The 18,144-nt window shown below is 41.9% G+C and overlaps 1 protein-coding gene across 1 annotated transcript in view; it reads right to left on the reverse strand.

Annotated features, from left to right (window-relative positions):
* ahi1 (Abelson helper integration site 1) overlaps nucleotides 1-18,144 on the reverse strand; it is a 227,943-nt gene that overhangs the window by 74,543 nt on the left and 135,256 nt on the right. Inside the window, exon 21 of the mRNA XM_033020945.1 lies at nucleotides 16,976-17,093. Within this exon, the coding sequence (XP_032876836.1) occupies nucleotides 16,976-17,093 (118 nt within the window). The remainder of the gene's footprint in view (nucleotides 1-16,975; nucleotides 17,094-18,144) is intronic.

The following is an 18,144-nucleotide window of genomic DNA, read 5'->3' on the forward strand; positions in this document are numbered from 1 at the left end:
TTAGGGAATCCCCTAATATTTCTGGAGTATTGTCCGTGGGAATAAGACATATAAGCTATCTCTTTATGCAGATGGTCTGTTATTATTCATTTCTAACCCTGAGAAATCTATACCGGCAATAGTAGCTCTACTTAATCAATTTAGTAGTTTTTCTGGTTATAAACTAAATCTTAGTAAGAGTGAGCTTTTTCCATTAAACAATCTAGTTTCGAATTATGGACCGTTTCTATTTAGTTCTATTCTATTTTACTTATTTAGGCATTAAGATTACCAAGAAACACAAGGATTTATTTAAAGCCAATTTTACACCTTTAATTGACCACATTAAACAACAGTTCACTAAATGGTCACCAACGTCCTTATCTCTAATATGCCGAATCATTGCTATTAAAATGTTTATCTTACCTAAATTTTTATATTTATTTCAGATGATACCAATTATTATTCCTAAATCTTTCTTTGATATCATTGACTCCAAAATTTCCTTTTATATATATGGCAGAATAAAAATTCCAGACTAAGTAAAAAATACTTACAGAAATCAAAAAAAGATGGTGGTTTGGCACTGCCGAACCTTAGATTTTACTATTGGGCAGTTAATGCTCGCTATTTAACGTTTTGGACAAAAGATTTAGAAGATACCCAATGTCCAGGATGGATAAATCTAGAACGTGATTTTATTCAAGGGCTATCATTGGCTTCTATTCTCGGGGCCTCGTTATCTTTTACAATTACGAGGAGATTGAATAAATATACGACTAACCCAATATTAAGACATACACTTCGAATATGGTTTCAATTTTGTACGTTTTTTGGATTGAATGATTTTATTTTATTGAGTCCTATCGTATCTAATTTTTTCTTCCAACCTTCTAGCACTGATCAAGCCTTTCTGTTATGGAAGAGGAAGGGATAAGTAGCTTTTCGTGATTTGTTTTCGGATGGTCGTTTTATGTCTTTTGAACAACTCTCCAATAAATATAATTTACCTAACACATTTTTTTAGATATTTACAAATCAGACATTTTTTGAGGGCTACTCTACCCTTTTTTCCGTTACCACATCAAACCGATATCTTGGAAAAAATGTATATTTGAACCCTTATCAGAAGGGCTTAATAACGACTATTTATGAGTTGATTTTGAAATTTAAAAAAGATACATTTGATAAAATTAAGAATGACTGGGAAAGAGAACTTCAAATTTCTTTATCTATAGAGAAATGGGAGAGGATTCTTCAATTAGTTAATACTTCCTCAATGTGTGCAAGACACACTTGGATAACAATTCAAGGTGGTTCACAGAGCTCATATGTCAAAAGATAAGTTAGCTCGTTTTTATGGTCAAATAAATCCTACCTGTGACAGATGTAACTCTGAAGTGGCCTCATTGACTCATATGTTTTGGTCCTGCCCACTTTTGGAAAATATTGGAAATACATTTTTGATACTATTTCTGTAGTTTTAGGTATTGATTTACAACCTCATCTTTTGGGCTACCAATGTTAGATTCTATTCATCTGTCCTGTTCCGCCCATCGGCTAATTGCTTTTACCACATTAATTGCCAGAAGATCTATTTTATTTAAATGGAAAGATTCCAATCCTCTGACCACACTCCATTGGTACTCCATTGGAAACGATATCATGTTTAAATTTAGAAAAAATTAGGAGTGATATTGTTGAACCCTTGGTTAAATTTGATAGGACTTGGGGAAGATTTATTCAACATTTTCATACGACATAAACTGTCCCCTCTCCAGCTGTTATAATAATTTTTTTTACCGTTATACGGTGGAACGGACTTGACGACAAACAGGGACTTAAATTGTTGAAACTCTTTGCAGCCCAGATTCTGTTTTGTTTTATTTCTTCTCTCTTTAGTTTAGGGGGGTTTTGTTTTTTCTTTTTTTCTCTTTTTTCTTTTTTTCTTTTTATCTTTTTGTTTTTATACATATAAGTTCTCTGTTAAACACTTAACTATATTTACACCGGGAGGTCTATATTCAATGTGTATTTTGACACTGGACTCATATTTAGGTTATACCTGCCATTAATGTAACCCTGATCCATATGTATCAATATCACTGTTATGTTTATCATTACTTTTTTGTTGTTTTGTTTTTGCTTTAGAAAAACACTAATAAAAAGATTTTAAAAGAAAGAACATGACTACTTTCATTTACATGACATTGCTGTGTCCCAAACATTATGGTGCCCTGAAATGGGGGGGACTATGTATAAACACTGCTGTAATTTCTACATGGTGAAACCAAAATATATAAAAATGGCATTTATTAAAATCTGACAATGTTTACTTTAACCACATGTGATTTTTTCAATTACAAATCTCAAATTGTGGAGTACAGAGGCAAATAAATAAATGATGAGTCTTTGTCCCAAACATTATTGAGAGCACTGTCGATACAGGATAATGGGTATTACATTTAGTGCAAGATATGTTTCAGTAAATGTGCAGGAAGGAACTGCTGATTGGGTTTTATCCTCATGTAGCCCAACTTTTAACTACAAAACTGTGGCAATTTCTCACCATTCCATTGAAGAATTTACATAAGTGCATGTCATAGGAGAAGTAGGCCATTGGGCACATTGTGCTTACTCTGCCATTCAATCATAAATGTTTCTATTTTGGCGAGTCGAGACAGTGAATGAATTGAATTGTTTTATTTTGGAACGTGAAAACAACGAATTTACTCGGATCGGTAAGACAGCCAAAAGCACGATGCTACTTCCACAAGTGTGGCGCTAGAATGCTACAACACCGTGAAAAGCTCGCGAATCGCACCCCCGCTCCCATGTGATCCGTGCAGCCAATCCGAGGGTTTGATTAACCAGAGCCACCACCAGGTGTCGCTAACTATAAATGTTACATAACTCTTACCCTCTCAACCCCATTTGCCTTCCCCATAACCCTTGACATCCTTACTAATCAAGAATATGACAATCCCCATCTCAAAAATACCCAGTGACTTGGCCTCCACAGCCATCTATGGCAATGAATTCCACATATTCACAACCGCCTGACTAAATAAATTCCTCATCTCCTTTCTAAAGGTGTGTTCTTTTAATCTGAGTCCTGAACAACCTGCCACCAATGCCACTAAATACATCTTTTAAACCTGAATTTGAAATAAATTTAAACATTTCAAAAAAATAATTAGAATAATCCCAATTTTACTTTCTGGATTTTAGAATAATTTAAGTGTTTTAATAGGTTTGACAGCTGAAATCCCAGGAGCATGGCATAGCCAGCAGTTTGTATTCTGGCAATTGTGTGAGTGGGGCTTATTCTAGCTTCCACCACATAATAAGATGTGGCCAGGTGAAGGGTCTCGACCAAAATGATGCTGATTATCTTGCTGAGTTCCTCCGGCAGCTTATTATTTTTGCTCCAGATTCTAGCATCTGCAGTGTCTTTTATCACCGAGTATTAGGATTAGTATTGAGGCTGGAATGACACTTGCTTTTTTCTCAGCAGAGTCTGAACAGAAGATCAAGTTGGAGAGCCACACATTGTCATTGGCAGCCTGCTCACAAGGTCTGTGGAATGTAAGTGTTTACTGTGATGAATTGCGTGACAAATTTGTATGGCTGCAGGAATTGCAGATGTGATTTACGTTTGGAATGATCAGAATCTGACTCAAGATATACTTGTGGCACGGGGAATACATGTTCCTTCAGAGTAGAATTATGCAACCTACAATCTTTAGAAATGTTACATAACTTTCAATTATATTTTGTTGTAGAAATTAGGAGCAGGTGTATGCATTGTGACATATTGAACTTGCTCTGCCACTGAATATTATGGTTGAACTTCTACATCAACTTAATTTTCCCACTCCGTCCAAAACTCCTCTGCTCCATTGAACCCAAGATTAGTCATAACATAGAATGATACAGTAAAGAAGGCAGCCATTGCTTTTTTGTGGAAGTGTAAAAGTGTCTTTTTGGAAATGCTATACAATGAATCATCTTTTTTTCCCCCCCAAAGATTTGCAATTTCTTTACCCTTTATTCAAGTATCCATGGGGGTGGAAGATTGCAACCTTCATGTGGTCCGCCCTGTTTCGACGAATGCAATCAACTCGGCGTGCACAATCAAATAAGATCAAAGTCCTACAACTTTAGGCTGTGCACGCCATACGCAAGAAGAAAAGTATCCATGAAATCCCACTCATGTTATAAAACTCTCAGTAACACCATGACCAATTTCGCAGCACAAAATTTGTGCATAGGGTCATACAGACCAAAAACTGCACTTCTGTCCAACTTGTCCATTTTAACTAAGATGCCCCATGTACTGTAAACTGCTCCCATTTGCCTACATTTTGGCCCATATCCCTCTAAATCTTTCCTATCCATGTCCAAATATATTTTAAATCTTGTAAAACCTCCCTCTACTACCTCCTCTGGCAGCTCGTTCCATATACACACCGCTCTGTGTGAAAATACCAACATCAAAAGCTTTCTTTAGCACCCTATCTGCCTTTTAGGGAACAATGTACGTGTACTCCTGGATCTCCCTGCTCTTCAACACTCTTCAGGGCCCTACCGTTCACTGTGAAGGTCCTACCTCGGTTTGACTTCCAAAAATTCAACACCTCACAGATATCCAAATTAAATTCCGTTTGACAATAGACAATAGACAACAGGTGCAGGAGTAGGCCATTTGGCCCTTCGAGCCAGCACCGCCATTCAATGTGATCATGGCTATTCCTCAGTTCACTTGCCCAGCCGGTCAAGATCCTGTGGTAATTCTTGATAACCATCTTTACTGTCCATAATACCACCTACAGTTTTAGTGCCATTTACACACTTAATATTCATGCCTTGAATATTTTCATCCAGATTGTTAATATAAACCAAACAGTAATGGGCCGAGCACAAATTACTGAGGGACACCACTGGTCACACCATCTTCTATCTCCTACGATACGATACGATACGATACAATTTATTTGTCATTTGGACCCCTTGAGGTCCAAACGAAATGACGTTTCTGCAGCCATACATTACAAACAAATAGACCCAAGACACAACATAATTTACATAAACATCCATCACATTGCTGTGATGGAAGGCCAAAAAAACTTATCTCTCCACTGCACTCTCCCCCCCGATGTCAGAGTCAAAGTCAAAGTCAAAGCCCCCGGCGGGCGATGGCGAATTGTCCCGCGGCCATTAAAGCCACGCCGGGTGATGCAAGGTCGCACACCGGGTTCTTGATGTTAGAGCCCCCGGCGTGCGCTCGCAGTCCCGCGGCCATTCCAAGCCGCGCGGGGCGATGATGTAAGGCCCCGCTCCAGGAGCTCCTCCCGCCCGAGTTGCGGGGTTGAAAAGTCGCCGTTGCGGGAGCCCTGAAAAGTGGTCTCCCTCCAGGGACCCGCGGGCTCCCGGTGCCACCGTCCGCCAGACCCGCAGTTGCAGCCTCCGAACCTCCGGAGGTCGGGCCGCAGCAGCGCTCCACCACCGCTCCACCCGCTCTGGACTCGGCCAGCTCCGCGACTGTGAGTAGTCGGCACCAGAGCCCCCGGTCTTCCTGTTGGAGGCCGCTCCTCGTTGCAGCCCCAACGACAACGGAGACCCGACAAAGAAAAGGTCGGGTCTCCCGTGTAGGGAGAGATTTAAAAGTTAACCCCCTCCCTCCCTCCCACCCCACCCCCACTCCCCCCCCCACACACATACCCCAACAAAAAATAACAAAAACTACATAAAAAACATAGACATAAAATAATAAAAACGCAGACCGACTGCAGAGGCCGCTGCTGACGAGAGTCGCACCGCCCACCGTGGTCTCCATGAAGCCAATTCCGTATCCCGTTATCTAGCTCTCCCTAGATGCCATGCAATCTATCCTTCCAAAGTCTACCGTGCAAAACCTCATCAAAGGCATTGCTGAAGTCCATACAAACTACGTTAAGGGCCGGCACTCATCAACTTTCTTGGTGACCTTTCTTGGTATCCTTTTCTTTGCAAAATGTTTCATGTTTGAGGCTTCATTTGTATATATTCAATATCATGTTTCACTAAGTGTTCTATACAACCTGATTGTCTATTTCATTTGGAAGAGACTACAAAGGGGAAAAATAAGCTCATGAAGGATGACAAATTAACAGTTATGTATCATCCACCAATAAAATTGATGTTCATTCCAATACTGTATCTGCAATCTCCAGACCAGCCATGAAATTGATGAATGCAAACAGTAAAAATGCAGAGAACAAGTTTTAAAGAGTTGAATTTGAAGTTTGGTGAAGGTGGTGGGGAGGAGAGGTGGGGGACGTAAAGGGAAAACAGCCCTGCTGTGAGAAGGCTTCACATTTACATCCCATTTAATGGATACTTGTTTAGATATTTCTAAACCAGATACATTGACATCCTCCCAATGAAAAGAGTAAAATGCATAAGAGAAAGATTCCCTCATTCCTTTCAAGGGTGGGTTTGTGATCCGAAATGAAAGTGGGTAAGGAAGCTCTTCATCAACATCCCGAGTAGAGATTTCCAAAAGGCCCTCTTGGCGAGAAAATTTCTTCTCAGCTCACTCCTCTTCAGAATTTTATATATTTCAATTTCACTGCTAATTCTTCTCATTTCCACACTCAAAGAGTCCATTTATGCTCATTATTTCCTCAACCAAAAGCACTCAACCCAGTGGACTGCTAGTGACCCCTCCAAAGAGGAAACCTGGAATTAGGGAGCATAGTCTTAGGATAAATACCCATCCGTTTTAGATTTAGAGTCATAGAGTAAAACAGAGTGGAAACAGGCCCTTTGGCCCAATTTGCCCACACCGGCCAGCGCGTCCCAGCTACACTAGTTTCACCTGCCAGCATTTGGTCCATATCCCTCCAAACATGTCTTATCCATGTACCTGTCTAACTGCTTCTTAAATGTTGGGATAGTCCCTGCCTCAACTACCTCCTCTGGCAACTTGTTCCATAGATCCACCACCCTTTGTGTGAAAAAGTTACTCCACAAATTACTATTAAATCTTTTCCCTTCACCTTAAACCCATGTCCTCTGGTCCCCAATTCAATTACTCTGGGCAAGAGACTTTGTGCATCTACCCAATCTATTCCTCTCATAATCTAATACACTTCTATAAGATCACCCCTCATCCTCCTGTGCTCCAACTACTCAACTTAACCTACTCAAACTCTGCCTATATCTCAGACCATCTCGTCCTGGCAACATCCTCGTAAATCTTCTCTGTACCCTTTCCAGCTTGACAACATCATTTCTCCAACACGGTGCCTAGAAATGAACACCATACTTTAAATGTGGACTCACCAATGTCTTATAACACTGCAAGTGCTTTTGGATTAGTGGGAAATGTTTCTATCAAAAAGTTGGAATTATCGACAGTACTGCACTTCTGATTTTGAATGATTTTATTCAACGAGACATATAGTGCCCTCTGTAATGTTTGGGACACAGACCCATCATTTATTTATTTGCCTCTGTACTCCACAATTTGAAATTTGTAATAGAAAAAAATCACGTGGTTAAAGTGCACATTGTCAGATTTTATTAAAGGCCATTTTTATACATTTTGGTTTCACCATGTAGAAATTACAGCTGTGTTTATACATAGTCCCCCCCATTTCAGGGCACCATAATGTTTGGGACACAGCAATGTCATGTAAATGAAAGTAGACATGTTTAGTATTTTGTTGCATATCCTTTGCATGCAATGACTGCTTGAAGTCTGCGATTCATGGACATCTCTGGTGATGCTCTGCCAGGCCTGTATTGCAGCCATCTTTAGCTTATGCTTGTTTTGGGGGCTAGTCCCCTTCAGTTTTCTCTTCAGCATATAAAAGGCATGCTCAATTGGGTTCAGACCGGGTGATTGACTTGGCCACTCAAGAATTGACCATTTTTTAGCTTTGATAAACTCCTTTGTTGCTTTAGCAGTATGTTTGGGACCATTGTCTTGCTGTAGAATGAACCGCCGGACAATGAGTTATAAGGCATTTGTTTGAACTTGAGCAAATGGGATGTGTCTATACACTTCAGAATTCATTTTGCTACTACCATCAGCAGTTGTATCATCAATGAAGATAAGTGAGCCAGTACCTTCAGCAGCCATATATGCCCAGGCCATAACACCCCCACCACTGTGTTTCACAGATGAGGTGATATGCTTTGGATCTTGAGCAGTTCCATCTCTCCTCCATACTTTGCTCTTGCCATCACTCTGATATGTTAATCTTCATCTCATCTGCCCACAAGACCCTTTTCCAGAAGTGTGATTGCTCTTTTAAGTACTTCTTGGCAAACTGTAACCTGGCCATCCTTTTTAAATGACTAACCAGTGGTTTGCATCCTGTAGTGTAGCCTCTGTATTTCTGTTCATGAAGTCTTCTGCAGACAGTGGTCATTGCCAAATCCACACCTCACTCTTGGAAAGTGTTTCTGATCTGTCGCACAGGTGCTTGCCGATTTTTCATTTTTACTAGAGAGAATTCTTCTGTCATCAGCTGTGGAGATCTTCCTTGGCCTGCCAGTCCGTATGCGATTAGTAAGCTCACCAGTGCTCTCTTTCTTCTTAATGATGTTCCAAACAGTTGATTTTGGTAAGCCTAAGGTTTGGCTGATGTCTCCAACGGTTTTATTCTTGTTTCTCAGTCTCATAATGGCTTCTGTGACTTTCATTGGGACAACTTTCATCCTCATGTTGATAAACAGCAATAAAAGTTTCCAAAGGTGATGGAAAGACGAAGAAAGACTAGATGCTGAGAGCTCTCTATACCTGCATTAAGGAGGCATTTAAACACACCTGAGCAATTATAAACGCCTGTGAAGCCATGTGTCCCAAATATTATAGCGCCCTGAAATGGGGGGACTATGTATAAACACAGCTGTAATTTCTACATGGCGAAACGAAAATGTATAAAAATACCATTTAATAAAATCTGACAATGTGCACTTTAACCACATTCTATTACAAATCTCAAATTGTGGAGTACAGAGGTAAATAAATAAATGATGGGTCTTTGTTCCAAACATTATGGAGGGCACTGTAGATTTTAGGAATAATGGGGAATCAAAGATCATCAGGAAGGACTTCAAAGGTTATCAAAAAGAAACAAAATGCTGGAGTAAATCAGCAGGACAGGCAGCATCTCTGGAGAGAAGGAATGGGTGATGCAGTGCGTTGCTACACTTCTTCAGACTCTTAGACTCCAGTCCGAAACGTCACCCATTCCTTCTCTCCAGAGATGCTGCCTGACCCGCTGAGTTACTCCAGCATTTTGTGTCTACTCATTTCTACTCTCCAGTGATGCTGCATGTCCCGCTGAGTTACTCCAGCATTTTGTGTCTACCTATTTCTTCTCTCTAGTGATGCTGCCTGTCCCGCTGAGTTACTCCAGCATTTTGTGTCTACCTATTTCTTCTCTCTAGTGATGCTGCCTGTCCCGCTGAGTTACTCCAGCATTTTGTGTCTATCTTTGGTGTAAACCAACATCTGCAGTGCCTTCATTTGCTGCCTACCTGAACAAAGGAAACAGATGCGGCATTGTCACTGAAACCTGGCACATGCTGTAGTTATAACTACAACCTGACATAGGGCAGGGAGTAGAATGCCAGCAGTTGTCATGGTGCACAGATAAAAAAATCCTCGTGGACAGATCAATTTTGGCAAACTGCCTCTAAAGAACTCACTAACTGCAATTCTCGTACAAGCAACTCCGGTTATTTGCACTTTTACCATTAACCTCACATCTAACATTTTCCTCATTACCGACATTTGCTGCATTTGCATTATATCATATGCAAGAAAGAAAAATAACACAAGAATAATTTTTCAGATTCCTGATGTGTAAATGATAAATGGTCATGCCTCGGTGCAGATGATATCATTGGCAAGAAGCATAACAGGGAACGGATGTGTTAGACAAAATCAGGGGGCAAGCAGATGATATACATTAGTGCTTGGATCTAGATACCATAATTCAAAATTACCTGACCAACTCGTTCCTTCCCACCCTTTCCCCTGCAACCGCAGGAGATGCAACACCGGTCCCTTTACCTCCCCCCTCGACTACATCCAAGGATCCAAACAGTCTTCATGGTGAGGCAGAGGTTCACTTGCACCTCATCCAACCTCATCTACTGTATCCGCTGTTCCAAGTGTCAACTTCTCTACATCGGCAAGACCAAGTGCGGCTTGGCAATCATTTCGCTGAACACCTCTGCTCAGTCTGTCTTAACTTACCTGATCTCCCGGTGGCTCAGCACTTTAACTCCCCCTCCCATTCCCAATCTGACCATTGTCAGAGTGCGGCCCAGCACAAATTAGAGGAACAGCACCTCATATTTTGCTTGGGTAGTTTACACCCCAGCGGTATGAACATTGACTTCTATAACTTGAAATAGCCCTTGTTTTCCCTCTCTATCACCCCTCTTCCCAGTTCACCCACCAGTCTTACTGTCTCTGACTACATTCTACCTTTGTCCAGCCCACTCCCTTGACAACAGTCTGAAGAAAGGTCTTGGCTGAAAACGCCACCCATTCCTTCTCTCCAGAGATGCTGCCTGTTCCGCTGAGTAACTCCAGCATTTTGTGTCTACCTTCTTTCTAAAAACAAACCCTGGTCCCGCAATGTTTTAAAACACACAAAAAACCCCTATGTTTTTTGCAGCATACGGGTCCTCCCTTCCACCCATCCGGGGAAATTAAAGTGTTTATTTTTTTGTAGTAAAGGAGGGAGGAGGGTGAAATCGCTCAGTAACGGGTCATGGCAGCTATCGAAAAAGTCGACCCGAAATATCACCTATTCCTTCTCTCCAGAGATGCTACCTGATCCGCTGAGTTACTCCAGCCTTTTGTGTCTGTCTTCGGTTTAAACCAGCATCTGCAATTCCTCCCTGTACAAGGTATGTGCCGTTTTAACTGAACGCATAACTGAAGTCGGGTCGGGTCAAAGATAGGGTCGGGGTTACTGAAATGGTGGAAGTTACGCTCCGTTGCGTACTACACATCAGCCCATTGGATTTTGCAGGAGTGGTCTATCTTGCTCCGCTATAGGATCTTTGGTCAACATGGACTTGGTGTGTCAAACAGCCTGCTTCCAAACTACTTGCCAATTCTGGAAACTGATCACCATGTTCACATTTAATGTCACAGGCAATTAAATGCTAACTTCAACACTATTATACCATCCAAGCTTATCACCAAACTCACGGGACTTGGTGTCAACACCTATCTCTGCAACTGGATCCTCGACTTCCTGACCAACAGACCCCAATCAGTGAGGTTAGGAGACAAATCCCTGACATATGCTGTGAGAATGGAGCGGCTGGGCTTGTATACTCTGGAGTTTAGAAGTATGAGAGGGGATCTTATTGAAGCATATAAGATTATTAAGGGTTTGGACACGCTAGAGGCAGGAAACATGTTCCCGATGTGTGAGGAGTCCAGAACCAGGGGCCACATTTTAAGAAAAAGGAGTAAGCTATTTAGAAAGGAGACGAGGAAACACTTTTTCACACAGAGAGTTGTGAGTCTGTGAAATTCTCTGCCTCAGAGGGCGGTGGAGGCCGGTTCGCTGGATACTTTCAAGAGAGAACTAAATAGGGCTCTTAAAGATAGCGGAGTCAGGGGATATGGGGAGAAGGCAGGAATGGGATACTGATTGGGGATGATCAGCCATGATCACATTGAATGGCGGTGCTAGCTCGAAAGGTCGAATGGCCTACTCCTGCACGTATTGTCTATTGTCTAAATCATCCTCTACAATAATCCTCAAAACTGGTTCCCCCGCAAGGCTGTGTTCTCAGCCCCCTTCTTTACATGTTGTACACCCACAACCAGGGGCGGAAATCCTGGGGGGTACAAGGGGACACGTTCCCCCCCCTGCTTTGAGAGATGGGGGAACGATTCCCCCCCCCCATGTTCTGTCATCTGGGCTTTATCAGCCGCTTTCTAAGGGCTGAATCGGCCCATTCGCGGGGCCTTTCAGCGCCCGTCGCGGCTCAAAATCAAACTGCTGCATCGAGGCGATCAAGGCTCCCGATGTTGAAGCCTCTGCCGGCCGATGAAAGACCCCGTGAACGGGCCGATTCAAGCCCACGGCCGAAGCCACGCACTAATGCATCTCGCTCTCTCCTCCAGCCCAGCGCGCCGCTTGACACGGGGGTGATTCTGTACAGTGTAGAGTCGGCGCCCGATGAGCAGAGGGAACCGAGACCAGGTCACCACCAGGGATGCGGTTCTCTATCTGGAAGGCGGAGGGTCTGCTGTGGCTGCTGGCAGGTACACTCGGCCCGCGCGTTGCTGCTGCCTCACAGCGCCAGGGACATGGGTTTAGATCCTGACTCCGGGCGCTGTCTGTACGGAGTCTTTTTCTCCTCACTAGCGCCTTGTCTGATGAACAGACCGAGCACCAGCACTGAGTGCTCGCTCTGCCACCTCTGGTTTATTTTGACAGTGGGTCTCCACAGGGTCCACGGCTGAAGCCTCCGAAGCCTCGTGTGTGAGTGTGCGCATGCGTGTGCGGCCGCTAAGAAATTGGTCCCCTCCATGTTTTGATAGTGATTTCAGTGCCGGCCCACAACTGTGTATCCATGTACAAATCTAATTCAATTTTCAAATTTGCAGATGACACCATTATTGTGGGCCAGATATCAAATAATGATGAGACGGAGTACAGGAAGGAGGTCGAGAACCTCGTGTCCTGGTGTCGTGACAACAACCTTTCTCTCAATGTCAGCAAGACAAAGGAATTAGTGAACGACTTTAGGAAGTGAAGCGGTACACATACCCCAGTTTGCATTGATGGTGCCGAAGTATAGATGGTTGAACTCTTCAACTTCCTCCGAGTCAATATCATTAACAACTTCCCCTGGACCACTCATATTGAAGCAACGACCAATAAATGACACCAATGGCTCTACTTCCTTAGAAGGATTAGGAAGTTTGGCATGTCCCCAACAACTCTCATTAACTTCTACAAATGCACCATAGAAAGCATTTTATCGTGATGCATCACAGCTTTGTTTGGGAACAGCTCCATCCAAGACCGCAAGAAATTGCAGCGAATTGTGGACACAGCCCAGACCATCACACAAACCAACCTCCCTTCCATTGACTCAATTTAAACCTCATGGTTTAAGGCCAGCAGCATAATTAAGGATGAGTAGCACCTTGGCTACTCCCTCTTCTCCCCTCATCCATCAGCCAAAAAGTATAGAAGTGTGAAATCCAGATTTAGGGACAGTAGGGAAGCTGGGTTATTAATTTAAGTGCATTTTTATAGATGGTACATACTGCAGCTATTGTATGTCAGTGGTGGAGGAAATGATTCTTTAGGCTGGTCCCTTGGGTGCCATTTAAATGGACTGCGTTATGCTGACTGATGTCAAACCTCTTGAGGTGCTCCAATCATCCAAAAAGAGCTTTGAGATGTTAGGAGGTAAGTCATTCATCACAGGATACTAGGCCTCTGGCCTACTCTTGTAATCATAATATTTTGAGCTTCTAGTCAATGGTAATCTACAGGATATCAAAAGTGGGATCCTTGGCAATGAGTCATAGATCATACAGCATGGAAACTTGCCCTTCGGCCCAACCCTTCCATGCCCCCCAAAATGCCCATCTACGCTAGTTACATTTACCCATAACTGATCCATATTCCTCTCAACCCTTTATATCCATGTACCTGTCCAAATGTCTTTTAAATGTTGTTATATTACCTGCCTCAACCATTTATTTTGACACCTCATTCCAAATACCTACCACCCTGTGTATGAAAAAGTTCCCCCTCAGGTTCCTATTAAATCTTTGCCCTCTCACCTTTAACCTACGACCTCTGTTTCTTAATTTCCCTATCCTGAGAAAAGGCCATGTCCATTCACCCTATTATGTCGTCTATCTATTGAGATTGAACGATAATGCCATTGAATCTCAAAAGGTACATAACTCTCTTTCTTGTTGGACATGTTCATCGCCTGGATCCATCCATCCATCCATCCATCCATCCATCCATCCATCCATCCATCCATCCATCCATCCATCCATCCATCCATCCATCCATCCATCTATCTACTAAAACTCTCATCTTGACCACTTCCAGTCTGCGTTGTAACTAAATTTGCGCAAAAACAATCCCCCACACCCCCCTCCCCCCACCTCCCCCCACCCCCTCCTCCACACCCCCTGCCCCACACACACCCCCTCCCCAACATAATTTACGCGTCACGACGCACGGCACGCAAGGCGTGCATGGTGCACATTACGTGTGCATGGTGTGCATTACGCACGCATGGTGTGTGGTGACGTAGGCAATGACGCGCGGCCCCCCAGGATTTTGGGATGTACAAAATCTTTGCGCGCCATCCGCATGACGCGCAAATGACGCCCAAGTGGGACAGGCCCTTAAAGCAATCTACTCATTTACCTAATGGCATAAGAGGGAATTCATACCAGAGCAAATCAACCAAATAATCAATGACTCAACATATAAATAATCTACTTAGCTATGTAGCAGGTATGCAGCTAACCATATAAAGAAAATATCTGAAGCTATTCATGTCATCTTGAATGGAATGTATGAAAAGTGGAAACAAGAATTATGTTTCAAAAATAACGTATGTATATTTTAATAATATACTCATAACCAAGCGATGTAATTAAATTACATTTCAAGCACTGAGTTTGAGTTTAGTTTATTGTAACATGTACCGAGGTACAGTGGAAAGCTTTTGTTGCGTGTTACCGAATAGTGGGAAGACAATACATAATTACAATCGAGCCATCCAATGTACAGGTACATGATAAAAGGAGTATTGTGATTAACGTTTAGTGCAAGATAAAGCCAGTAGAGTTTGATCAAAGATAGTCCGAGGGTAACCGATGAGGTAGATAGTAGTTCACGACTGCTCTCTAGTTGTTGGCAATATGGTTCAGTTGCCTGATAACAGCTGGAAGGAAACCATCTCTGAATCTGGAGGTGTGCGTTTCCTGTATCTATTGCCTGATGGGAGAAAGGAGAAGAGAGAGTGGCCAGGGTGCGACCTGTTCTTGATTATGCTGGAGGCCTTGCTGAGGTAGTGTCAGGTGTAATAAAGTCAATGGAAGGGAGGTTGGCTTGTGTGATGGTCTGGGCTGCATCCACAATTCTCTGCAATTTCTAGTGGTCTTGCATGGAGCTGTGTGCGCGATGTGTTCGTATCATGAAACCCTTAGGAGATTGTAAGCACAACCTATAGTTTTGAGATTTTTCTGGATTAAAAAGCCCATTCAGATATCAAAACAAAAGTTCTGTTCCTGTGGGGTAATGTAACCCAAAATAAAAACATTTTAATTTGAATAATTTGTTGCATCCTTCCACAAAAAATTTGACATTGGTTACCAATTTCACACATTTTAGCAACGGTGTTTAATCACTGGGGCCAATTGCTTTGCTGCCGATTAACAAAAACAAAATTCAGCATTTGCTCCATTCATCAGAAGCCTGTTGCTACAATTTCAATACATAATTATAGAATGCTATTATTTCAATATTAGTCACTATAGCTTTCCTTATATAAGCCTAAATAAACAATAGAGACAAAAGGTGCGCAGAGACCACTGACACTTCTGGCCAAGCTGGGTCTACATCCCTTACTTATTCACTCTGAAATACTTCTTGTAAAATTAGGTAAAACCGTGTGATATGTTGCAGTGAATATATCATGTACATTTATATGTGTAATTAATTGAGGTATCAGTTTCAAAATTCAATTAAATGATTGCAACCATTTTGCAATTAACTCTTTGCTCCATTTGCATCCCTACTGCCATCAGGCTATTAAACACTACAACAAATAAGCTCTGAAGTACAACAGACTATTATTATTATCCAGAACAAGGGGTCACAGTTTAAGGATAAGGGGGAAGTCTTTTAGGACCGAGATGAGAAAAACATTTTTCACACAGAGAGTGGTGAATCTCTGGAATTCTCTGCCACAGAAGGTAGTTGAGGCCAGTTCATTTGCTATATTTAAGAGGGTTAGATGTGGCCCTTGTGGCTAATGGGATCAGGGGGTATGGAGAGAAGGCAGGTACAGGATACTGAGGTGGATGATCAGCCATGATCATATTGAATGGCGATGCAAGCTCGAAGGGCCGAATGGCCTACTCCTGCACCTATTTTCTATGTTTCTATTATTGCACTATATTTGTTTATTTATCAAGTATGTGTGCATGTGTATATATACACACTGAACTTTTTTTCTCCAGTTAAGTACTATATTTACATATTCTGTTGTGCTGCAGTAAGCAAGAATTTCATTGTCCTGTCTGGGACATATGACAATAAAACACTCTAGTCTCTTAACTAGTTTTTCCTTCAAAATCTTCATAATAAGTATATTTCCTATGTTCTTGTATCTATTTTCATGGTACCTCGATTCCAAATAACTTAATTTGAAGTTAATATGATAATATCCTTCAACAAGGCAGAAAAATATATAAAATTAATGAGGAAAAAGCAATGACGCAAGCAGAGTCCCACCCAACCCTGGCACCATTGTGTTGGATTATGAATAGCCACCTTAGTATTGCAAATGAGGGGAAAAGTGTTATACTGAGAGAATTAGACGAGAAAAGAATGGAGAGAGCTCAAATAGAGCATGAGCATCAGCATGGACTATTTGGTCGAATTATCTGCTTCTACACTAGCTTTCATATTGCATCCATTGCATCTATTGCTTTAGGAAGCTTGTACTTTTACATTTTTCACAAATAACAAGTTTCTTCAAAATTATTTATCTGCTTCAGAGTACAGTCATGCAATTACTGAGGGGACAATATCAGTTTGTGCTCAGAGTGCTTTCTGTTCTAGGTGCAACTAGAATGTAAATTAGTATAAAACAAATGACAAACAAAGGTTCAGCAAAGACCTGTTGAAATTAAAAGAGGTATCAAGCAAAATACTGAAACTATTACTAAATGAAAACATATACTTACCAATCTGTGAGGTTGGCGGCTGCTGTGATAATAGCTGAGCACCCACAGTAGAAGTGAGCCTCAGTTTGGAGTGTGGTGACAGCAACGATGGTGCAGGATGAGAATGCTTTGGCCGGGCCTGCAAAAGAAAGGCAAATCAGTAACCAAAGTGCAATTTCCTGGGTTACTAACTGACGTAATGTAATCTCTAATGGTAAACTGTTGCCCAGAAAACAGCGCACTTATTCCGATTATGTCTGTGGAATAATTGCAATGTTCGGCACCTTAAAAAAAAAAGTAATATCGTTTTGTACAGATGCAGTATAAATAATGACCACTGATTTGATATGCTCTGTAGCTTTAATAGCAATTAATTGTTAAAATTACTATATTTTCATATTTTTTCTTAGATATATCCTAACTCAAGTTAACAAGAGGTACCCGCAAACAGATTTGAATTCTAAACGTTGCCAAAGAGTGCATACAGAATTTTACTTTAAAAAAAATATTTTCTATTTCAAGTAAAGGTGACACCAGTTTTCTTTCGCTATACAACATTAAAATATATGCATAAACTCTGCCAAACACCTCCTCACGGAAGTGCTTATTTGTTATGGTGCTCTGGGTCTTCCAATCCAAACCCTCTGAGGCAAGGTGCCCACTGCACTTTAAAGACGACCTCCACTTGTGCTGCATGTTATCTACCAGGAATTGAATGCAACCTTGTGACTACATACCCGCTGTTACCCACTGATGTGCGGAATTAATTTGGATCTGGAGCTATCATTAGCAAGTTTGTAGCTGATAGGGAAATTCGGTGTTGCTGATAGTGTAGAGGGTAACCTCACGTTACAATAAGACAGATAGTCAGACTCATACAATGTGAAAACAGGCCCTTCCGCCCAACAAGCCCATGCCGGCCAACTCCCCTGGCAGCTCGTTCCAAATACCAACCACCTTTGTGTAAAAAAGTTACCCCTCAGTTTTCTATAAAATCTTTCCCCCCCCTCGCCTTAAACCAACATCCTCTTGTTCTCAATTCCCCTACTCTGGGCAAAGCGTCTGTGCATTTACCTGATCTATTCTTCTCATGATTTTGTACACCTCTGTAAGATCACCCCTCTCCCCCCTGTCTTCCAAAGAATAAAGTCCTAGCCTGCTCAACCTCTCCCTATAGCCCAGGCCCTTGA

The sequence above is a fragment of the Amblyraja radiata genome, chromosome 5, assembly GCF_010909765.2.
Source record: "Amblyraja radiata isolate CabotCenter1 chromosome 5, sAmbRad1.1.pri, whole genome shotgun sequence".
NCBI classification, from domain to species: domain Eukaryota; kingdom Metazoa; phylum Chordata; class Chondrichthyes; order Rajiformes; family Rajidae; genus Amblyraja; species Amblyraja radiata.